This window comes from Chrysochloris asiatica, unplaced genomic scaffold, assembly GCF_000296735.1.
Source record: "Chrysochloris asiatica unplaced genomic scaffold, ChrAsi1.0 scaffold00022, whole genome shotgun sequence".
NCBI classification, from domain to species: Eukaryota; Metazoa; Chordata; class Mammalia; order Afrosoricida; family Chrysochloridae; genus Chrysochloris; species Chrysochloris asiatica.
The window spans coordinates 2872813-2895690 of record NW_006408540.1 but is presented as its reverse complement, the minus strand read 5'-3'; the positions used below and the strand labels follow the sequence as shown (position 1 = coordinate 2895690).

Below are 22878 nucleotides of genomic sequence, written 5' to 3'. Positions count from 1 at the left end.
AACATCACAAAATTGTAGTTTGCTTGTTTGTTTAATGCGATATCACATCATTCAACAAAAATAAGCTGAACTACTTATGAAAATATTTAAAAGACCTCCAGGCTCATCATTTTGACAAAATGAAAAATGAGAAAAAAACAAATTTTGAACGCTATAACTTAATAATATGAGATTCCCGTGCTTGCTTAGTTCTGCTGCTCAACAACAATTTTTTAAAGCTTTATTTTTCTTCTTGGGGAAATTTAGACCATGATTCGATCTTTATTTTCATTCTATTAACAAAAATCACATTCTGAAATGATACTGATAATAAATAGTAGACTTGAAAATAGTAGCTTGTTCCCTTGCCGAAGGCAAGCAGTGATTTATGATGGGTAGGAAATAAAGAAAAGGAATTTAATTTACTCTCCTACCTCAGGTGGTGAAACAAGAATTTGTGAATCTGAGGAAAAAACTAAGTTATTTGCAAAGTAAAAATACTAAAGCCATGAAAATACACGGAAGAAAGTGTCCTATGAGTTTATGGTAGGGTTGTGTGGAGATTTTGTCTCTTTTATCATTTGGGTGTGTCTCATATGAAAAATTAATATAAAACAAATACTATCCAGTCCACAGAGATAACAAAACACTAATGTAAATTCAACAACTTACTCTTCTACATTTTTTAAGAACAGGAAGATCAGGCAGACAACTTCCACAAAGATTAGAGGAGCATTATGTGCTGCATTGTAATGTAATGCCTACAAAGAAAAACTGTATAAACTTTTAGCAGACCTGCACAATGATTAGATTAAAAAACAAAAAAAAATACTCTTCCAGCACATATGGTATGGCCTATATACAGGAGACTGAATATTACCAAAGCCAAAACACTTTAAATTATTAAGTGTATCAATATCTAAAAAAAATTATAATTCAATATTCAAAATTGCGAAGTCTAAAATATATTCATTTTATCTTTCATTCTCTAAGTTCCAATTGCATCTTGTCCACACTTCCCATCAATCTCTATAGAAAACTCTGTTTTGCTATAGCAGGGGGCTTCAGAAAGTTCATGGAAAATTTGATTTACAAAAAAATGAAATTTTCCCGTGAATTTTTTAATACCCTTGCATCCTGCAGAATTCCAAAGAATCTTGGAAGTTGTCACATACTTTATAACATACAAATTTTTTTCTTTCTTTCTTGCCAAAGTGATTTAGATACCCCCTTCTAAAGAAAAATAACTACCATCTGTGGTAGTTTTCTTTACAAACAGCACAATTATTAATATAGGAAAATAAAGTATTCAGTCTTTTTTATATTAATGTCGCTATTACAGCAACATACCAAAAACCAAAACAAAACTCACTACCATTGAGTAGGTTCCAACTCATATCCAAACTATGTAGGTTTTATGAGGCTGTAAATTTTTATGGGGTCAAAAAGTCTTCCCTTTCTCCCATGTGGTGGATTTGAACAACTGACTTTTTGGCAGTGTCAAGTAGGTGATATCAAAATCAACCCCCTACCGTTTAGTTAATTACAATTTATCACAACCCTACAGGAGAGAAGGTTTCTGAAGTTGTATATCTTTATGGAAACATACAGTCTCATTGTCCATTGTGGAGAGACAGGTGGTTTCAAACTGTTGAGCTTGCAGTGCTCTGTAATACTAATAATTCTTCAAAATGTCATCTATAGCTTGCCATGATCTACCCAGTTGAAAGCCTTTGAATATGCAATAAAGTACAAATATACATCTTTCTGGTATTCTTTGCTTTCAGACAAGTTCCTGCTTCCTGCCAAGGTCTCTTCTTTCAGTCAATATAGTAAAGAAAAGTAATTTAATCGCATGGAGTCAGTTCCAATTCATAGTAGTCCTCTGCACAATAGAATGAAACACTGCACTATCCTCACAATTGTTGCTATGTTTGAGGCCATTGTTGTTGCCACTGTGTCAATCCATCTCCTTGATTCTCTATTTCAATGACCCTCCATTTTACCAAGTGTGATGTCCTTCTCAAGTGACTGATCTCTCCTACTAACATGTCCAAAGTACAAGAGATGAAGTCTTGCCATCTTGACTTCTTAGGGAACATTTGGCTGCATTTCTTCCAAGATAGATTTATTTGTCCTTTTGGTGGTGGTGGCATTAAGTGCCACTGAGTTGGTTCTGACTGATACCTACGCTGGTTCTTACTCATAGCAAGCTGGTGGGTATGAACTGCTAACCTGTGGTTTGAAGTCCCGTGCCACAGCAGGAGTCCTTGTCATTCTGGTAATCCATGATATATTCACTATTCTGCACCAGCACCATAATTCAAATGCATTGATTCATTTATGGTGTTCCTTATTCATTGTCCAAGGTTTACAAACATATGAGGCAACAGAAAATAGCATGGCTTGAGTCAGGTGTACCTTAGCCCTCAAAGTGACAATCTGCTCTTGATGACTTTAAAGAGGTCTTTTGCAGCAGATTTATCTAATGAAATATGTTCTTTGATTTCTTGACTGCTGCTTCCATGAGCACTGATTGTGGATCCAGGCAAAATTAATTATTTGACACCTTCAGTCTTTTCTCTGTTTATCATGATGTTACTTATTGGTCCTGTTGTGAGGATTTTTATTTTCTTTATATTGAAATGCAATCCACACTGAAGGCAAAGAATTTTGACAAAGTGAAGAATGTTGAATATACTGTTGAATACCAGAAGAACAAACAAATCTGTCTTGGAAGAAGTACAGAAGAATATTCTTTAGAAGCCAAAATGGCAAGACTCATCTCTCATACTTTGATCAGCAACAGTAAGGATTTCAAGTCCTCTTTGATCCTAGCAAGCAAGGTTTTGTCATCTGCATATCACAGATTGTTAACGAGTCTTGCTCCAATCCTGATGCTATGTTTTTCTTCATATTACAGATTATTTGCTCTGAATAAACAGATGAAAGGATAAAATCCTGCCACTTACCCTTACTGACTTTCAACTATTCACTATTCTGTTGTTCTGTTAAAGCAACTGTCTCTTAGTGTCTGTACAGGTTACTTGTAAGCAAAATTAAGTGTTCTGGAATTCTCATTTTTTGTTGGGAAGCAGTAGTGACTTGAAAGTAACTTATCTCCCTTTTTTGCGGAATTTTAGTTTCCTTGAAAAAGTACTTATTTTCAGAAGCAAAGAATTCTAAGCTGCAAAACCATACATGTTCTGCATGTCAGATGTGGGTTGTGGCCATGTTGACCCAGGGAGGCCTCCACCTCTTGGGAAGGACTGGCATAGTGAAACAAGTGTCTTCTCAGAAACCAGGTCAGGGGGTGGGTGTGTCTCTGGCACTTTTGGTTATTTCCAAGAGAGATACTAGGGTGTGCTGGGGATGGGACACACACTCTAGCTCTACAGTTTCCCTCCATCTGACTTCAGCAATGATGTTCCTTGTTCCACGTCCTCTTCTAAATCCAGCTGAACGTTCTGACAGTTCCATATTATTGTACTGCTGCAATCATTTTTTAATCATCTTCAGCAAAATTTTACTTTTATGTGATATTAATTATATTATTCAATACTTTCTACATTCTGTTGGGTCAGCTTTCTTTGAAATGGGCACAAATATGGCTCTCTTCCAATCAGCTGGTCAGGTAGCTGTCTCCCAAATTTCTGGGCATAGACTAGTGGGCATCTATCAATTCCTTTTCTGGTGGTTGTGTGCCACCAAGTCAGTTCTGACTTGGAGGCTGTAGATCTTTACGGGAGCAGACAGCCTCACCTTTCTCTTGTAGAGTGGCCGGTAGATTCAAACTGCTGACCTTAGCAGCCCAGCTCATCATCTGCTATTCTATCAGGGCTCAAAGCTATGTAAGTGCAATAAAGGCTGTCACCAATTGTTGTTGTTCTTATTCCGTGCCATCATACAGGGTTTCTAAGGAGTTGGTGGTTTGAACCACTGACCTTAAGGTTAATAGTTCAGTACTAATTCTACCAGGCCTTCCCAATGCCTTCATTGCAGCTTTGATTTCTTTCTTCAGTACCATCACTTCTTGAGTATATACAACCTCTTAAAACAGATGAACATCAACCAATTCTTTTTTGCACAGTGACTCTGTAACGCTCCATCTTTATTATGAAACGTCATTCCTTCCAAAATATTGTCATTCAGTCAATATTGCAAGTTGAGGCTTGAATGTTTTCTTCAGTTCTCTCAGCTTGAAAACTGCAGAGTGTGTTCTCTTTCCTTTTGGTTTTATAAGTCCAGGTCTTTCCATATTCTATTATAATATTTTGTCTTCTTGAACTGCCCTTTGAAAATTTCCATTCAACTCTTTTACTTCATTTCTTCAGTCACTTTATCTACTCTACGTTCAAGAGCAGATTTCAGAATCTCTTTTGACATGCATTTTTGTCTTTGGTAAAGAATTTATTTGTATATTCCAGGGTCACAGTGGTAAAGATGGATAAATACGGTCCCTTTTGCAATGAAGTTTAAAATTTTAATGAGCAAAAAATTCAAAATAATAGCAAGTGTATAAGATAATTTCAGATAATAATAAACTAAATGTAATTTCGGCATATAGTATTTGTTTTACATGTACATAATTTTGAAATGTTTATTTTAATGTAATTTTTATATATCGATATATGTGGCGCTGTGGGCTAATGTGTCAGACTGCAAAGCCATTTGAACTGCAAAGCCAATGTTTCAAGCTCACCAGCTGCTCCTTGGAAACCCTATACACGGTCGCTATGGGTCAGAATAGACTCGATGGCATGTAACAACAACAACATATATATCAATGTCACTCAGGTTATGTTTTTGTAAACTTTTCTGGGAAATATCACTGCAGGTTTGAGAAGATTTATTAACAACCTACCTTATATAGCGTTTCCGAGGAGTGGCAGGTGAGTTTTAACAGCCGACCTTGCAGTTCAAACCAACCTTATGATCTAGTGCGTATTGTACAGTGCCATACCGGGACTCCTAACAACCTGAGATAATCTGGATGGTGTAAGTGGTTAAATGGTCAGCTGCTAACTGAAAGACGGACTATTTAAGTCCATCCAGAAGTGCCTCAGAAGGGAGACCTGGAACCTACAAGGGGGCTTTTAAAAGTCTGTGGAAAAACAGAATCAAAAGATTATAGAATTTTTCCATACGAACTTTCTGAAGGCCCCTCATACTTTCGGATAATTTGCTATTGAAAACTTCATAAGTATATTTTCATTCTCTGACGCATGTGGGGTCACCACTGGACTTGATGGGAAGTAGTAGCTAGCGTGGAGTCCTGGTGTGGCACTACAGGACAATACACTGGACCACAATGTTGGTTTGAAGCAATTCAGGCTTACTAGCAATTCAGGCTTACTAGCTGCTCCTCAGAAACCCTATACAGAGTCGCTATGAGTCAGAACCAGATCGATGGCACTTAAAAAACACAAGAAACTAGTGTGATAGTCCGCAGATCATGTTTGGGAAGAAATAGTACAGAAAAGTTTTACAAAATAATTTAAAAGATCAAATGAGTTAATAAGCATGATTAATAAAAGAGGGAATAAAACTCTTAAATTTTTTAAAGCATAACTGATGTTTAAATATTGGAACAACTTTGGTGAAATTCAGAAATAGATATTAGTATATTAAAATCTACACACATGATTAAGGAAGTATTATGAAAAGGTAGAAAAGGACAGAATTAAGAATAAATGATATGAATAAATAAACCAGAAGAAAATTTAAGTGGATATGTACTTGCTGAAAAGATGACTTCCTAAACAAATGTGATACATTTAAAATTTAAATTGTAAAACTTTAAAGACTAAATACTTTATTAAAAGATTATAAAACAATAGTTTTATTTATGTCAGTATATAAAAATATAAAGCAAACTGGTCAACAATACTTAAAATGTAAACATTAAAACCTGAAATTCTAACTCATGTAAATCAGTAAGAAAGAATAATTCATACATGACACAGAAGCAGAAATACAAATAAACTATAAACAATGGGGATAGCTTTCAACCTTTGTGATACCCAAATGTTAAACTATCAAATCAGTAAACACCTTTCAAAAAATGAGAAAGAGGCACATTCATCAACTGATGATGAAAGTTGGTAAAATTAGAAGAACACATTTTCAATTAATTTGCAACATGAGTAAAAACACTTCAAAAGGACTACTGTTTACTATTGCATTTCCTAGTAATTATACACATATCCTTCAATTTTTAGGCATAAAGTTATTTATAATATTGGAAGTTCTTGTTTCATCTATACTCTCATCCAATTCCAAACCACTCTTTTTCTAAAACGTCATTACTGACCAAAGTAAATTGAATTAGATTTTTCATATGATGCAACAGGAGCAATACTAGCAATTACATAATAAGAATTATAAATTATGGAAAACATGAAATAGTCAAAACGTTAAGTGATTTTCAGAAAGACAAAGTAAGACCCTAAGTTACATATTCAGTACAATCATGTCCAACCCACTGCCACTGAGTAGATTCCCACTCATAGTGATGCAGTAAGTCAGAGCAGACTCAAATTTTTTAGATCAGACAGTCTCATCTTTCTCCTGAAGAGTGGCTGTTGACTTTGAAGAGCCCAAGGCTTAACCCAGTGCACGAGGAGTAACATCATGGTTATGATGAAAAGGTCAAAAAATGTAAAACTCAAAGAAAGATATGCCAAAATGTTAATTCTATGGATAGGGAAACCATGAATCTTTTGACTTCGTACACCCACTCTTCACTTATCAACATGGTTAGGTTCCAAAGTAATGTTGTTATAAGAAATTAGTGTTATAAGAAAATGGAGATTTTTTTTTTTCATTTTCAGACCATCTGTTTGCTTCATTTAGAAAATATGGTCATAGAAATAACCACAATTAAGATTTACTGATTTGCATTGCAATGAAATGATGTGTGTAAAACCGATGTTCTCCCATGTAAACTATCACTCAATTCATAATAAAAACTTGAAAAAATAAAAAGATTTACTGATTTGCTCATCACGTGAAAAGACCAATAATGAACTGATTATTCTCCTGCAGAGAAGGAGGCTTGGAGGAGATAAATTTGGCTAAGATAGTGTGAATGTTTTAATTTGTGCTAGATCAGAGCTTCCCTAATGGTACCAACTTCCTTGCAAGGCCTGCCTTCATGAACCTAGAGCCTGCTCTGCCTTCTAGTCCTGGGGAGTCACTGAGGTGCAGGGCTTCCAGCAAGGGAGCTGATAGTCTAGTCATGCACCTAGTCCCACTGAGAGAGAGGCTATATGCTCCCTTTGACTCACTTTGGGATGTGATTAAACTTGCATGCATTTGTTTAAAACATACTTACCAAACGCCTCTTTCTTTCCTCCTTTCCCGTTCCATAGCTATTTTGAGTTGGAAGCCCTCAGGCTGCATAGGAGCTAGGAACCCAGAACAGGGTTCTGTACCCAGAACACACTGTACCCATGGAGACCAGCCCTGTACTACAGCTGGATACAATGCCCTCTCTGGTAGGAGGGAACTGAGAGTGCAGGGCAGCAGAGCCCAGCTACCCAGGAGGCCATCTAGATACCCTCCCTACTCTAGTGAAGGGATTTTACTAAACCTTTGCAGTCAGGCCTGCTGCCTTGTTAATGCACAAAATAGATGGAAAGTAGCTTTTTATCTTTATTCTATTGTCGTAAATGCAAAACATCAGATAATAAGATAGACAGTAAGTAAGGAGTAGGTGTACTTGTTTTTTTTTCTATTATGTGAAAGTACTGCTTTTCAATTTAAAACAAATTAAATCTTAAAAATGTCACTTTTCTTGAGAAGAGACATAATATTAAATTAAATCATTATTAATATTTCTTTGGAGTTGAGGTTTCATTACAATTTTTGCATCCTGTCAGACTTTCAACAATCCAAACTGACACAATATAGAATTGCTTAAAGGCTCTGTGTTACAGACCCTAAGGCAAAACCCACACAAATAATACAACTAATCTTTCTTGAAGTAAGGTATCTAGATGACTCGTTCACTGAATGAGACAATATTCAAACATCAGAATGTTCTGTAAATTAGGAATATAATTTTCAAATTTATTTCCAGAAGTATATATTTGAAATCAACACTAAACTTTAATCTGTTTTTCTAGACAATTTAAGATACTTCAGCAAACATTTCCTGAATGTAAAATGCACTCTTGTAAACAAGAACTTGTGCTTGATAATTTCTCTTCCATGGAAGAATCAGTGTGATACATTACAGTACTCAGTTTGCTTTATTAAACATAAAATATGTCTGTAAAAGTGAACGTAAGGAAGGCAAAGTAAGCATCTCTGCCTATCCCTGGGGAAACCTTGGATGAATTTGCAGCCTGAATTGTAAACTATGGTAATTTAACAGTGATGCTGATGGATTTTAATTAAAGCCTTTTGCAATCCTTAGTGGCTTAGAAGTGGAAGAGACAAAATTTTCAGGGAGTGAAAATATAACTACAGTTTACTTGTTTCTAAGTTAGTGAAATATTTTCACGTAGACTATATGTATGTATGTATAGAGATAGGTATATTTATGTGAGAAGTAGCTACATAGAGATATATCTATGCTTTCCAGCTAGAGATGTTAAAGCAAATGGAAGACATGAGGAGGTACAAGAGCTGAACAGAAAACTTCAAAGGTCAGCTCAAGAAGACAAAGTCAAATATTACAATGAAATGTGATAAAATCTGGGTTGGAAAAACCAAAAGGGAAGAACACGCTCAGCATTTCTCAAGCTAAGGGAACTGAGGAGGAAATTCAAGCTTCAACTTTAAGTAATGAAGAATTCTCAGGGAAGATTATTGAATGTTGCAGAAAGCATCAAAAGAAGATGGAAGGAATACACAGAGTCACTGTACCAAAAGAAAATGGTCGCTGTTCAACCGTTTCAAGAGGTAGCATATGATCAAGAACCAATGATACTGAAGGAGGAAGTCCAAGGTGTATTGAAGAAATTGACAAAGAATAAGGCACCAGGAATTGACTGAATACAAGTTAAAATCTTTCAAGAAGGTGATTCGGCATTGGAGACACTCACTCATCTATGTCAAGAAATTTGGAAGACAACTATCTGGAAGAGATCCGTATTTGTGCCCATTCCGAAGAGAGGTGACCCAATGGAATGAAGAAATCTTTGGACATTATCTTTGATATCCCATGCAATAAAGTTTTACTAAAGGTAATACAGAAATGGCTGCAAGTATACATTGACAGAGAACTTCCAGAGGTTTAAGCTTGATTCAGAAGAGGATGTAGAATGAGGGATAGCATTGCTGATGTCCGATGGATCTTGGCTGAAAGCAAAGAATACCCGAAATATATTTACCTGTGCTTTATTGACTATGCAAAGGCCTTCAATTGGGTGGATCATGACAAACTATGGACAACATTGTGAAGTATGAGTATTCTGGAGCACTTAATTGTGCTCATGAGGAGCCTGTACATAGACCAAGAGACAGTAGTTCAAAAAGAACATGGGAACACTGAATGGTTTAAAATTGGGAAAGGTGTGCGACAGGGTTGTAGACTTTCACCATACTTATTCAACCTGAATGCTGAGCAAATAATGTGAGAAGCTGGGTTATATGAAGAAAAATGTGGCATCAGGATTGGAAGAAGACTCAACCTGTGATATGCAGATGATACAACCATGCTTGTTGGCAGTGATGAGAACTTAAAATATTTACTGATGAAGATCAAAGATCATAGATGTATGGATTACATCTCAATGTAAAGAAAACAAAAATCCTCACCACTGGACCAATAACATTCTTATCAATGGAGAAAAGACTGAAGTTGTCAAAGACTTCATTTTTTATTGGATCAACCATCTGCATTCATGGAAGTAGCAGGCAAGAAATCAAATGATGCATTGCATTAGGCAAATGTGCTGCACAAGATCTTTTTAAAGTGGTGAAGAGCAAAGATGTCAGCTTGAGGACTAAGGTATGCATGACCCAAGCCACGATATTTGCAATAACCTCATATGCGTGTGAAAGTTGGAGAGTGAATAAGGAAGATCATAGAAGAATTGATGCATTTGAGTTATGGTGTTGGAGGAGAATACTGAAAGTGCCGTGGACTGCCAAAAGAACAAACAGATACATGTTGGAAGAAGTGAAGCCAGAGTGCTCCTTGGAGATCAGGATGACCAGACTTCATTTCTCATACTTTGGACATATTGTCAGGAGGGACCAGTCACTGGAGAGGGTATCATGTTTGGTAAGGTGGAGGATCAGAGAAAAAAAGGAAGACCCCTCAGTGAGATGGTTTAGCAAGGTGGTGGCATTAATGGGCTCAAGCGTGGCAACAATTGTGAGGTTAGCCCAGGACTGGGCAGTGTTTCCTTCATAGGATCACTATGAGTTGGTATCGACTCCATGGCACCTAACAACAATAACATATATGTTCTGTAGAACTGAATTTTTTAATATTCTTTTTTAGCTTTTTTACCCAGAAACTTTTTACTATAGAACGTTTCAAAATACACAAAAGTGGAGAAATAGTATAATATACCCCCAACTAAAAGGAGCACTGGTAGCGTAGTTTTTACGAGTTGGGCTGCTAATCTCGAGGTCAGTAGTTTGATACATACTTCCAGAGGTTCCCTGGGTGAAAGATGAGGCTTTCTGCTCCTGTAAAGGTTTACATCCTTGGAAACCCTATACAGGGTTGCTATGGGTTGGAACCAACTTGACGGCACTTAACAACAACAACCATACACATTAACTAATTTAGCAACTACCAATATAGGGCAAATATGGTTTAATCTATTCTCTCATCTACTTCCAAACCATTTTAGATTAATTTTACTTAAATTCCTAACATATTTTCACATATAAATTTTAACTATGTATCAGTTATGGATGAATTATGTCCTCCAAAAAGATATGTTATAGTCTTAATTCTTGTACTGGGAATGACTTTGTTTGGGGAGAGAGGTTATTCTATTGTTATCAGTTAGATTACAGGAGGTCAAATTGGAGTAGTGTAGGTCTCTAATCTTAATACCTTCTGAGTAGTATCATAAGAGAGGTGGAAGAGACCCCATGTAAAAATACAACTTCAATCAACAAAGGAACATCAAAGATTGCCAGCAGCCACCAGAAACTAGAAGATAGAAATGGCACAATACTTCTCTGAGCAACCTCAAAAGAATTCAACAAGGCTGATACCCTGGTTTATATAGGTAATATCCAAAACTGTGAGAAAATAAATTTATTTTACATTCTTCCACTACGTGGTACTAAGACAGTGTCTGTAAAGGTACTAAAAACCACACTTACAACACCACCTACAAAAAGGTGCTACAAATTGTCTGTTTCTTTTCTAAAGTTATTTGTTAAGATTGAATGCAAAGAAATTCCATGTATTATAATTGGTTAATAAATATCTAATAAGTCTTCTATCACCTTTCCCCATTTCTTGGAGGGAAGTTACATATTCAATAAAATTTCCTTTCTTATAACTACTGCTATATTATTAATTAATAATGTACTGGTATCAAAAGAGTACACTGGATGACCAAATTAATCATGACCAACAATAGGATGAAAACACTAGTTGTTAGTAAACTAAAGTGGGGGAAAGGGAAAGCCCATAGCAAGATAATTGTGTTATAATGAATGACTGATTGCCTCTTTCTTTTCTACCATAGTACAATAAACAAATAATAAACTAACATTCGTAAGTGAACAAAGTATAAATAGCTGATCTGATTGGACTTACCAGTCTTCATTTCTAATAAGCGCTTTTTCTTTTGCTGGCGTTCGCGTCTTTCTTTCTCTGCTAACTCTTTGGCTAATCTGGCACGTTTTTCTTTTTCCTCTGCTTCTCTCTTTTTGGCATTCTCCTTTATTGCTTGCTATTACAAAACAATTAGAAAAATAATTAATTTTAAACACTATGATTCTGCTTAAAAAAAGAAAAATATTAATAAGAAATTCTAACTGTGAATAACTATCTTTTAGATAACAGTTACTTCTTGTATTGTTTTTGCTGTTAAGTGCCGTCCAGTCAACTGTGACTCATAGCAACCCTGTACAGGATTTCTCAGGAGCAGCAGGTGGGTTTGACCTTGTACTTTGAACTGTTGACCTTGTACTTCACAGTCCAAGGCTGATCCAAAAGCACCACACCAGAAGCCCACTTCTTATATTAGTAGTAGTCTTTTAAAAGATGTGCATATACACCTGTGTTAAATATGCATACATAGATATAACACGTATAGTGGAATCAATTAAGAAAAAGGAGGAGAACAGAAATTAGAAATACACATGTAATTTCCATACCAAAACTGTTTCCCATATATATTTCCAAAAGATTAGCCAACAATCGTATTAGAGTGTTTCGTGTCTCCTCTGCTAAGTAAATTATTTGGTATAAAAAAAAAAAAAATGAGGAAAAGAGCCACAAATATGTGACACCTCAAAGGGTTAAAACACCATGTGAAGACACATTTATAAGTAGGAAGGGACTCATCAAAAGAGAGAAACATAGAACCTCCCTTCCTCAAAACTGTCAAAAGGGCTGGTGACTTCATCCAAACCTTTAACAAAATATTAACCACAAGAAGACAGGAATCAATATATGATCTACTTATTTAATTTCTTAGTTCCTAAGTATTATACAAAACAAGAAATGCCTCTCAAGTGGTATTAGTGAGAATTAGCAGGTAAACATGGATTTATGTGTCAACAAACAGCACAGAATCCTATTATAATTACCGATATCATTTTGCTATTTTGTTACCAGTGGTATTCAATAGAAAAGTGTACAATTAAACTATAACTAACAAGTAGGCAGTTTATCTTATTTTTCTGGAACATTTTAATTTCTTTGTTGTAGTATTATCATTTTTTAATACTGGAAATAATGTAAATTTTTCATCAGAAATCAAAGAATAAACATTAATATTATTTACCAAAACAACAAATGTTCAGGGGGAAGAGGAGGAACCTAAAAGCAAAGAGTAGAAGGAACATTAATTCACCTATTCATGTATTCATTCAACAAATACTGAGAGAATATTACAGGATAACTGTTATAAGGACTTGAAATATTAATGTATTTAAAACAAATTTCCATTAAGACAGGAAGCACAGACAAACAAGAACAACAACAACAATAAAACTGATAAAAGACATTAAAAGAAAAGAAACAAGAGTGATGTGACAGAAAACTTGGGGATGGGATGTTACTTATAATGGAAGGTCAGATAAGGCCTGCCTCTTTGATTTGACAGAATCTTACATCTAGGAGCTCGCTGGTGATGATGTGAGGGAAGAACATATCACTCAGAGGGAACTCTTAATGCAAAGGCTGTTGGAGAATTTGAGAGATAGAAACAAGGCCAGTAAAGTAGTATAAAAAGACATTAAATAGGTAATTTGAGGTCTGATAGGTTAGAATCTTCTAAGCCCTAGTGGCACAGTGGTTAAGTGCTCAGTTGCTAACTGGAAGGCAGATAGTTTGAATTCACCTGTCACTCCACAGAAGAAAGATGTGGCAGTATGATTACGTGAAGATTACAGCATTGAAAATCCTATAGGGCAGTCCATTTTACTTTGTCCTTTTGGACTTCTGGTGCTATAAGATCAGTACTGAACTGCTAACCACAAGTATGGTAGTTCAAACCTACTAGCTGCTTCTGAAAAACCCTATACAGGGTTGCTACAAGTTGAAACTGACTAGATGGCACTTAACAACAACATCCTGGTGTGGCACTGTAGGGTATGCATTGGACTGCAAGGTTGGATTGAACCACAAGGTCAGTTGTTTAAACTCACCAGCCGCTCCTTAGAACCACACAGAGGTTTGCTATGAGTTGGGACCAATTTGTCGGCAATTAACAACAGACGGTTGACAGCAACAGGTTTAAGTCAAGATAAGTGGTTTGGATTTCATTTTAAGAGAAGTGAAAAAACCATGGAGATTTCTAAGCATCAGAGTACTGGGCTAAGCATTCTCAGATACAAGCATTCATGAAGCATCTTTGCCCCATATTATCTTTCTAAAAATGTTTGTACAATGAAGGTAGAGGTCGAGTACACTCTTAAGGAAATGGATTTGTGTTTTCCCGAGTATAAAAATGTATCCCCTTAGGACAAAGGTCAAAAAAGCTTATGCCCACTAGTTCATGCTCCTCTCTCGTAGCAGAATCTGATATGAAAGCCAGCGTCACTTGCCTATCTTTGTGTGAGTCTGTGGGAACCTGCTCTCAGAAGCTATAAAAATGTTGATACTCAAGCTACTGCCATTGCTGTTATTAGTAAAATGTTTATTGTCTCTGGTGTTGTGTCTTCTACCAGGCTAAAATAACAGAACTTTCACAGTTCTTGAAGTTTATTAACACTAATTATTAGTAGTAAGCTATGATATACTACTTCAATACGTGCGGCTCAAGATATAATCTTGCCAATCTTTAAAACAGATTCCATGGTCTCAAATTTTACACAAAAAAGTTTAAGTACTTGTTTGCTAAAATAAAACCACTAAGAGGCAGAGGTAAGATTTGGAATATAGCAAGCCTGTTTTTTCCACCACGTTGCTTTGTATTATGATTGTTGTTGTTAAGCGCCAATGAGTCGGTTCTGACTCATAGCAACCCTATGTAGGGTTTTCAAGGGGCAACTGGTGAGCCTGAACAGCCGACCTTGCAGTTCAACCAATTTTGCAGTTCAGCGCATTAACCCACAGCGCCACACTGGTACTATTATAATAGCAAATGTTAAATGCAAGCTATGAGACAATGTTGTTGTTAAGTGCTATTTAGTTGGGTCCAACTCATAGTGGCAACCCTGTATAGGGTTTGAAAGGCTTTCAATCTTTGCAGGAGCAGACAGCTTTATCTTTTTCCCACAGAGCAGCTGGTATGCTTGAACTATGGATCTCATGGTTTGCAGTCCAGTGCTTATCCTATGGAGCCAACAGGTGCTATCAAAATCAACATGGGACAGGAGGTAAGAGAAGATACCATAGAAATGGAATGTAAGTAGCAGCTGAAAGATAAGTACAAGCATTTATATGTGTGTGTACATATGCATCTGTGTATATATGCATGCATAAAGGAGATGTGGTGGAAGGTTGGATTATTGTAGAGCAAAAATAAGCAAATAATCAGGCATCAAAATAGTATTTCTTGGTTGATGTAAATGAATGAGAGGAACCTGCAATAGATAAATACTGTGTCCGGTAGCTTATTTCTAAATCCTATTTGTTAACGTCTAAATTTTTCTCGTGTATATTTTCTACTTTAATGACTGGATACATTTCAATGTGAGCTGTAAATAGACCCCTGGTTACTAGATCTAACTGCCATGTCCTTTTAGATTTTAACTAGGTTATGAAAAGTCAGAATTATTTTATTGGACCTATAAAAATAATTTTTATGTCTACAAATAAGTTCTGAAGTAGTTCTTAAAGCTATTTTGTTTTATGGAAAATGCACTATTGATTTTCATTTAAAACCTCATCTTATTTAAAGCATATCTTATTGTGACTTAACAACTATTAGGAGAAAAATGTTAGTTTAAAAAAAATACCAATGGACAGTACAGAAACAGATATTTAGTCTAAAACTAATATCCCAGTTAAAACAGTAACTTGGTTATTTTCTTTTATTCTAAACGTTTAAGAAGCAAAAGCACCCTAAAACAGAAAAACTAAATAGTTGAGAAATACATTATTCTAGACACAATTGCCTCTTACATCAATTCTAAATAGGAAGCCAGGAAGGAAATTTAAAGTGTACCAGACATAAAGATAGTTGGGCTATAAGACATTGATTTTTTTTTTTTTTAAATCTTATTATTCTTGACCTGGTTTTCTATTTAGTCAACTGGCAAATAAATTGCACTGCCACTGTCTACTTTCAGCTATGTACTGCCTAAGAAATCCTCGGAGTATCTGCAGAATTTCTGAGATTGAAACTTATAGATGCCTTTCTGAAAGGACTTTGGGACCCACAGCAATGACTGCGGAGGGCTTCAAAACTTTACGCACATTAACTTATATAGGATCCTTATGTTAAAATTATTTTTATGATAAAATAATATTATGAATTTACTTATAAAAATACAGACTTCATTTTGTTCAGCTCAACCATTAGCACTCATGGAAGCAACAGTCAAAAAATCAAATGGTGTATTACACTAAGCAAATCTGCTGCACAAGATCACTTTCACCGTGTTCAAGAGCAAAGATGTCAGTTTGAGGACTAAGGTGCACCTGGTCCAAGCCATGGTATTTTCAATTATCACATATGTATGTGAAAGTTAGTCAATGAATAAAGAAGACCATAGAAGAATTGGCACATTTGAGTTCCAGTGTTCGAGGAGAATATTAAATGCACAATGGACTGTCAAAAGAACAAACAAGTCTGTGTTGGAACCAGTAAGTCAGAGTGCTCCTCAGAAGCCAGGATGGCCAGATTTTGTCTCCTATACTTTGTACGTATTTATCACGAGGGACCAGTCTCTAGAGAAGGATATCACGTTTGGTAAAGTGGAGGGTAGACTAAAAAGAGGAAGACTCTCAACGAGATGGATTGACACAGTGGCTCAAAGGTAGCAACGATTGAGAGGTTGGTCCAGGACTGGGCAGTGTTTCATTCTATTGTGCGTAGGATCACTATGAGTCGGTGCCGACTCAGTGGTACTTAAGAGTAACTAAGTTTCCTGTTCCTACCTGCACGGAGTTATTCCAAACAAAATGTGTTTAGGTACGTCCTGTAATCTGTAAACGGAAGCAAACAGTTTTCTAAATAAAATGCTTGTCTTATTCTCCTCAGAGCGCCTTCAAAAAAAGGTTTAGTCAAAACAGTGACTTTGGAGGGGGTCTGCTGAGTCAGCTAAATTTAGGGCAAAGAGGTCAGATGTAGTGACTGTTTTTTGGTGTGTGTGTGTTTTTTGTGTGTGTGTGTGGGAGGATTCCAAAGAGATACTTTTTTTTTTTTGACATTTGTAATATCTATTTACTTTCCAAATTTTAGATTTTTTATATGAAAATATATGGGAAAATGATAAACAAGAAATTTTGGTTTTGGAAAATTTGTTCATGAAAATTCTAACTTTAAGTTGCTCATGATCTAAATTTGTTTAGTGCCCAAAACTGCCACTTAGAATTTTTTTTAATGTATATGGTGCCACTTGTGTTAGAAACTAAATCCTTTTCATTAAATTGCCCTGTCCCGTTCATTTAAAACTCCTTGAAATTTGATTCCTTCATTAAATATAAATAATGTGTTGTGTGTTTTTTTTAAGTTATATAGTGTTGTTTGTACGTCTATAAAGTGTTGACTCATTAGAAAACTGTAACAAAGGACTACAGGTATTTCTCCCAAGTCAACAAAATAAATGTAAAACCTTCATCAAAGTCTTGGTCTTTTGAGATCTGCTTGAGAGTTAGTGTCGCACATGTAATCTAAATATAATACTAACACTTTACTTTCAATGTTCATTCAAAGAGACAATCCTGATAGATAGATTTCTAAAGACAAACGACAATCACTGGGCCTTATAAGAAAGAAGTTTTAGGAATATAGAAAATTGCACTGGAGATTAAAAGGCCAGGAAAGTTGCAAGGGGTGTCCAGAAAGAATTTTGTTGAGAAACCTTATCCCATCCAACCTACAGTCCTGATTTTGCCCCTTCAGAATTCTTTGTGTTCCCCAGACTCAAAGAACACTTAAAAGGAACACAATTTGAGTCCTTGAAGAATGTCAAAACTGTTTTTATGTAATGTAAATGAATAGTGCAGGATTCTTCAGGAAGTGTGTGTTGTTGTTAAGTCGATTTCGACCCATAGCGACCCTGTATGGGGTTTCCAAGGAGCAGCTGGTGAGCTTGAACTGCCGACCTTACATTTCAAATGACTTTGCAGTCTGGCCCATTAACCCACAGCGCCACACCAGGACTCCCAGGAAGTGCTTAGAGAGATGGAAACATTGCCTTCAGAAGTACATAGACATAGATGAAGTAGATGATGAAAAACAAACAGCTTCACGTCTTGACTTTTTATTTAATAAAGGTTTCTATAATTTTGCAGCAATAATTTTTACTTAACCTCATTTTTTTTTTTTCTGGCAAATAAAATACAGTAGTTCAGAGTTATCCCCATGTCCCATAATTTGTTTTCTATATAACTAATATTAAAAAACAAACTTCTCCACAACTACTTTAAATATACAATATACCACTAGGTATGACAGTTTCCTCTTAGACAAAGTGAAATGCCCCAAGAGTGTTTGAACATCAAGGTCGGTGATTCGAACTCACCAGTCGCTCCTTGTAAACCCTATGGAGGGTTGCTATGAGTCAGAACTGATTCAAAGGCACTTAAGAACAACAATGTGATCCATTTCAGAGCAGTTGGTAGTAATAGCTTGGTCTGTGACTTGCTTTTATTACACCAATATGTTCTCAAGGGTTCCTGGTGTGGTGCATGTAATAGAATAAGCACTGGAATGCTAACCATAATGTTGGCAGTTCAAACACACCAGTCATTACTTGAAAACATCAGACAGGGTTGCTATGTGTCAGAAATGACTTGATGCACTTAACAACAACAATACTTCTCAAGAGACAGTTGTTTATAAAGAACAGTTGTATGTTGTTAGGTGCTGTCAAGCTGGTTCTTACTTACAACAATTCTATACACAACAGCTCAAAGCACTGCCCAGTCCTGCACCAGACTGATTCTTGTTCCATTTAAGGCCACTGCTGCTGCTAGTCTGTAAACCCATCTTGTTAGGAACCATTCTCTTTGTTGCTGACCCTACACTTTACATAGCATGATGTTCTTCTCTAAGGACTGATTCTTCCTGATAACATCACTGCAGTATTAGAGGCAAAATCTCGTCATGCTGGTTTCTAAGGAGTATTCTAAATATACTTCTTTCAAGGAAGATTTACGTATTGCTCTGGCAGTCCATAGTACTTTTAAAATTCTTCTCTAACACCATAAATCAAATGCATGGATTCTTCTATTGTCCTCTTTATTCACTGTCCAACATTCACAAGCATATGAAGCAACTGGAAATACCATGATTTGGGTTAAACACACCTCAGTCCTCAAACTGCTGACAACTTTGCTCTTGAACACTGTAAAGAGGTCTTGTGCAGCAGATGTGCCTAATACAATGTCATTTGATTTCTTGACTGCTATTTATATGAGTGTTCCTTGGAGGAAAGGATGGCCAAACTTTGTCTCTCGTTCTTTGGACATATTGTCAGGAGGGACAAGTCACTGGAGAAGGATATCATGTTTGGTAAGGTGGAGGGTCAGAGAAAAAAAGAAAGACCCCCAGTAGATGGATTGGCAAAATGGCAGCATCAATGGGCTCAAGCGTGGCAACAATTGTGAGGTTGGCCCAGGACTAGACAGTGTTTCATTCTGTTGTCGCTATGAGTCGGTACCAACTCGATGGCACTTAACAACAACAACAATTTATATGAGTATTGACTGTGGAGCCAAGCAAAATAAAGTCTTTGAGAACTTCAATCTCTTTTCCATTTATCACAATATTATGTACTGGTTCACTTGTGAGGCTGTTTTCTTTACATGGAGGTGAAATCTTTTCTCCATTTATCATAATATTATTTATTGGTCCACGTGTGAGGTTTTTTGTTTTCTTTATACTGAGGCACAGTCCATACTGCAGGATATAAATCTTTGATCTTCAGCAGTATTTTAAGTCTTCTCTGCTTCCAGCAGGGGTTTTCCTCTTTTTGGCTGACTAAGGAGCTCTGGTAGCATAGTGGTTACGAATCGGGCTGCGAACCTTAAGGTCAGCGGTTCGAAACTACCAGCCGCTCCGCGGGAGAAAGATGAGACTTTCTACTCCCATAAAGATTTACACCCTCGGAAACCCTGTACAGGGTCGCTATGGGTCGGAACCGACTCGACGGCACTTAACAACAACAACAACAACAAAGTGCAGTTCTTTGTAACTTAACTGCATTGTAAGTTGGGGAAAGCCTATATTTACAATTTAATATTATAGACAATGAAAATGAATATAATTTACATGCAAAAATGTAGATAAACATTAGAAACTTCGTTTTTTGATGTCATTGAGTCAATTGCAACTTATAGGGACCCTTTGTACAACAGAGAGCTCCTGGTGTGCTGGTGTGGCTCTATGGGATCAGCACTGGAGTGCGAATACATATGAGGTGATTAAAAATGCAATTGCTTGTGTCAGGTGAACCTTAGTCCTCAAAGTGACGTCTTTGCTCCTTAACACTTTAAAGAGGTCTTTGACTATCTGGTTTGCCCAATGCAATGCGTCATTTGATTTCATATCCAGAACTTCCATGAGAGTTGATTGTGGATACAATTAAAAAGAGTTCCTTGTTGTAAAAATGTCATAGAGGCAGCACCTGACTTCCTCTGACTTCACAAGGGTGAACAAGAATCAAATTCCACATCATCCAAGGCTGATCCTAGGAGACACTCAGAATTTCCATTCTTTGCAATGTTATACATAAGTTTTTTATAATGTGCACATTGGATGATTTTGCATAGTCAATAAAGTACAAGTAAACATCTTTCTGGTAATTTCTACTGTCAGCTAAAATCCCTCTGACATTAGCAATGATACTCCCCATTACACGTGCTCTTCTAAATCTGGTTTGAATTTTTGACATTCCATGTTGATGTCCTCCTGTAACCATTTAAAAATTATCTTCATCAAAATTTTACTTGCATGTGATATTAGTGACACTTTTAATTTCTGCATTCTATTGGATCACTTTTCTTTGGAAGAAACACAAATCTGGATCTTTTCCAATGGTATGGCCAAGAAGTTGTCAAATTTTTTGGTATATGCAAGTGAGTCATTTAAACAGAAAAGGGGAACACTGAATGGTTTAAAATCATGAAAGGCATGCGACAAGGCTATAATCTTTCACCACACTTATTCAATCTATATGCTAAACAAATAATTCAAAATGTTCTATTATATGAAGAAGAACATTACATCAGGATCTCAGAAAGACCTGTGATATGCAGATGATAATACCTTGTTTACTGAAAGCAAAAATGACTTAAAACATTTACTGATGAAGATCAAAGACTATAGCCTTTAGTATGGGTTGCGCCTCAATGTAAAGAAAACAAAAATTCTCATCACTGGACCAATCAATAACATCATGATAAATGGAGAAAAGGTTGAAGTTGCCATAGACTTCATTTTACTTTGGATCCACGATCAATACACATGGAAGCAACAGTGAAGAAATCAAATGACAGATTGCATTAGGCAAATCTGCTGTACAAGAGCTCTTTAAAGTGCTCAAGAGCACACATGTCAGTTTGAGGAGTTAACTTGGCTGACCCAATCCATGATATTTTCAATAGCCTGATATGCATGTAAAAGTTGGACAATAAATAAGGGAAATCCCAGAACTGTTGCATTTCAGTTAAGGTGCTGGAGAAGAATACTAAAAGTGCATGGACGGAAGAACAAGCAAATCTGTATTGGAGGAAGTACAGCCAGAATGTTCCTTAGAAGCCAGGATGGCGAGGCTTTGGGTCTCATGCTTTGGGTATATTACCAGGAGGGACTAGTCCCTGGATAAGGGCATCATGCTTGGTAAAGTGAAGGATCAGTGACAGGAGGAAGAATTCAAATGAGATGAATTGGCACAGTGGTATCAGCAATGGGCTTAAGTGTAACAAAGATGGTGAGGAGGGCACATGACTGGGAATTGTTTTATTCTGTTGTGCACAGGGTCACTATGAGTTAACATTGACTTAATCACACCTAACAACAACAATTTAAAAAATTATCCAGTGACATAATTAATAAATGTTATACTATTTCCAAAAAAAATAAAAGGAAATCAGCATGTACATTTTACCTTTGTCCCAAAAGCTTAGTTCAGTCTACTTCAAAGATGTCTTTATATGAAAGATACATTCATCTTATTTTATGTTAGAAGACTTTTAATATCATGAAATAAAGTATAAAATGTAAAAATGATATTAACTATAAGTAGACTGCTTCAGATTCCTGACATTTTGATGGTACCTTATCTCTATTTCTCAGTCTTAGTCTAGTTAAATAGATTTGTCCATCCAACTCAACATTTTCCAAGATGTGATAATATCTATTACATTTTTGTGTCTCATAAAACTAGTGAAGATTTTGTAATTTGAAAGAAAATGTTAAAAAGCTTACAATGTCTTCTTGTTCAGAGCTGTAAGTATTTCTTTCAACATTAATGAATATTTTAATAGTAAGTCAGGGATCTCTTTAATATAGGTTTCAATAAAATGGGGAAAGGCTTTTTGTCTGTTTGTTTGTTTTCTTAAGTATTACATTTTTTATCAAGTCCGTAAAATGGACTGAAGGTGAGTGCTAGAAAGAAAGAAAATGCAGATTAATGCTTTCAAAGTAAAAATCTGTGTAAGGGTTCAAGAAGTTTCCACAAAATGCCCTGCTCAAAGTTCAATCTTAAGAAGAGGCGACGTTGAACTACACTTAATATCATTGTTGTTTGCTATCAAATTAATTATAACTTATTGTGACCCGATGTGTGTAGAGTACAAGTGTTTCATATAGCTTAAAAGGTTAGCCCTTTTTGGAAGTGCCTTTTCAAGCCTGTCTTCTGAGACTCCTTGGCTGGGTTCATACAGCCAACCTTTTGGTTAGTAGGCAAGTGCTTAACTATTTATGCCACCCCAGGTCACCTTAATGACTAATAGAAAGAAATTCCTGATGACTTCATTTTCAGAAAAGAATTGAAAATACACTTTAACTAAAAATATAAGAAAACTTTTATTCCTATAGTTTTGACACACGAAACAGTTTTTTACTAATGCCAGTCACAAAAGTGTTCACAAACATAAAAAGTATGTATTCTACTTACTATTTTTTT

General features: G+C 36.0%; 1 protein-coding gene across 3 annotated transcripts in view; it reads right to left on the bottom strand.

Annotated features, from left to right (window-relative positions):
* The window catches only part of DIAPH3 (diaphanous-related formin 3), a 727649-nt gene that overhangs the window by 232363 nt on the left and 472408 nt on the right, over nt 1-22878 (bottom strand). For all 3 annotated transcript variants that reach the window (XM_006837594.1, XM_006837595.1, XM_006837596.1), the window contains one exon: nt 11723-11858. In XM_006837594.1, coding sequence (XP_006837657.1) covers nt 11723-11858 — 136 coding nt within the window. The remainder of the gene's footprint in view (nt 1-11722; nt 11859-22878) is intronic.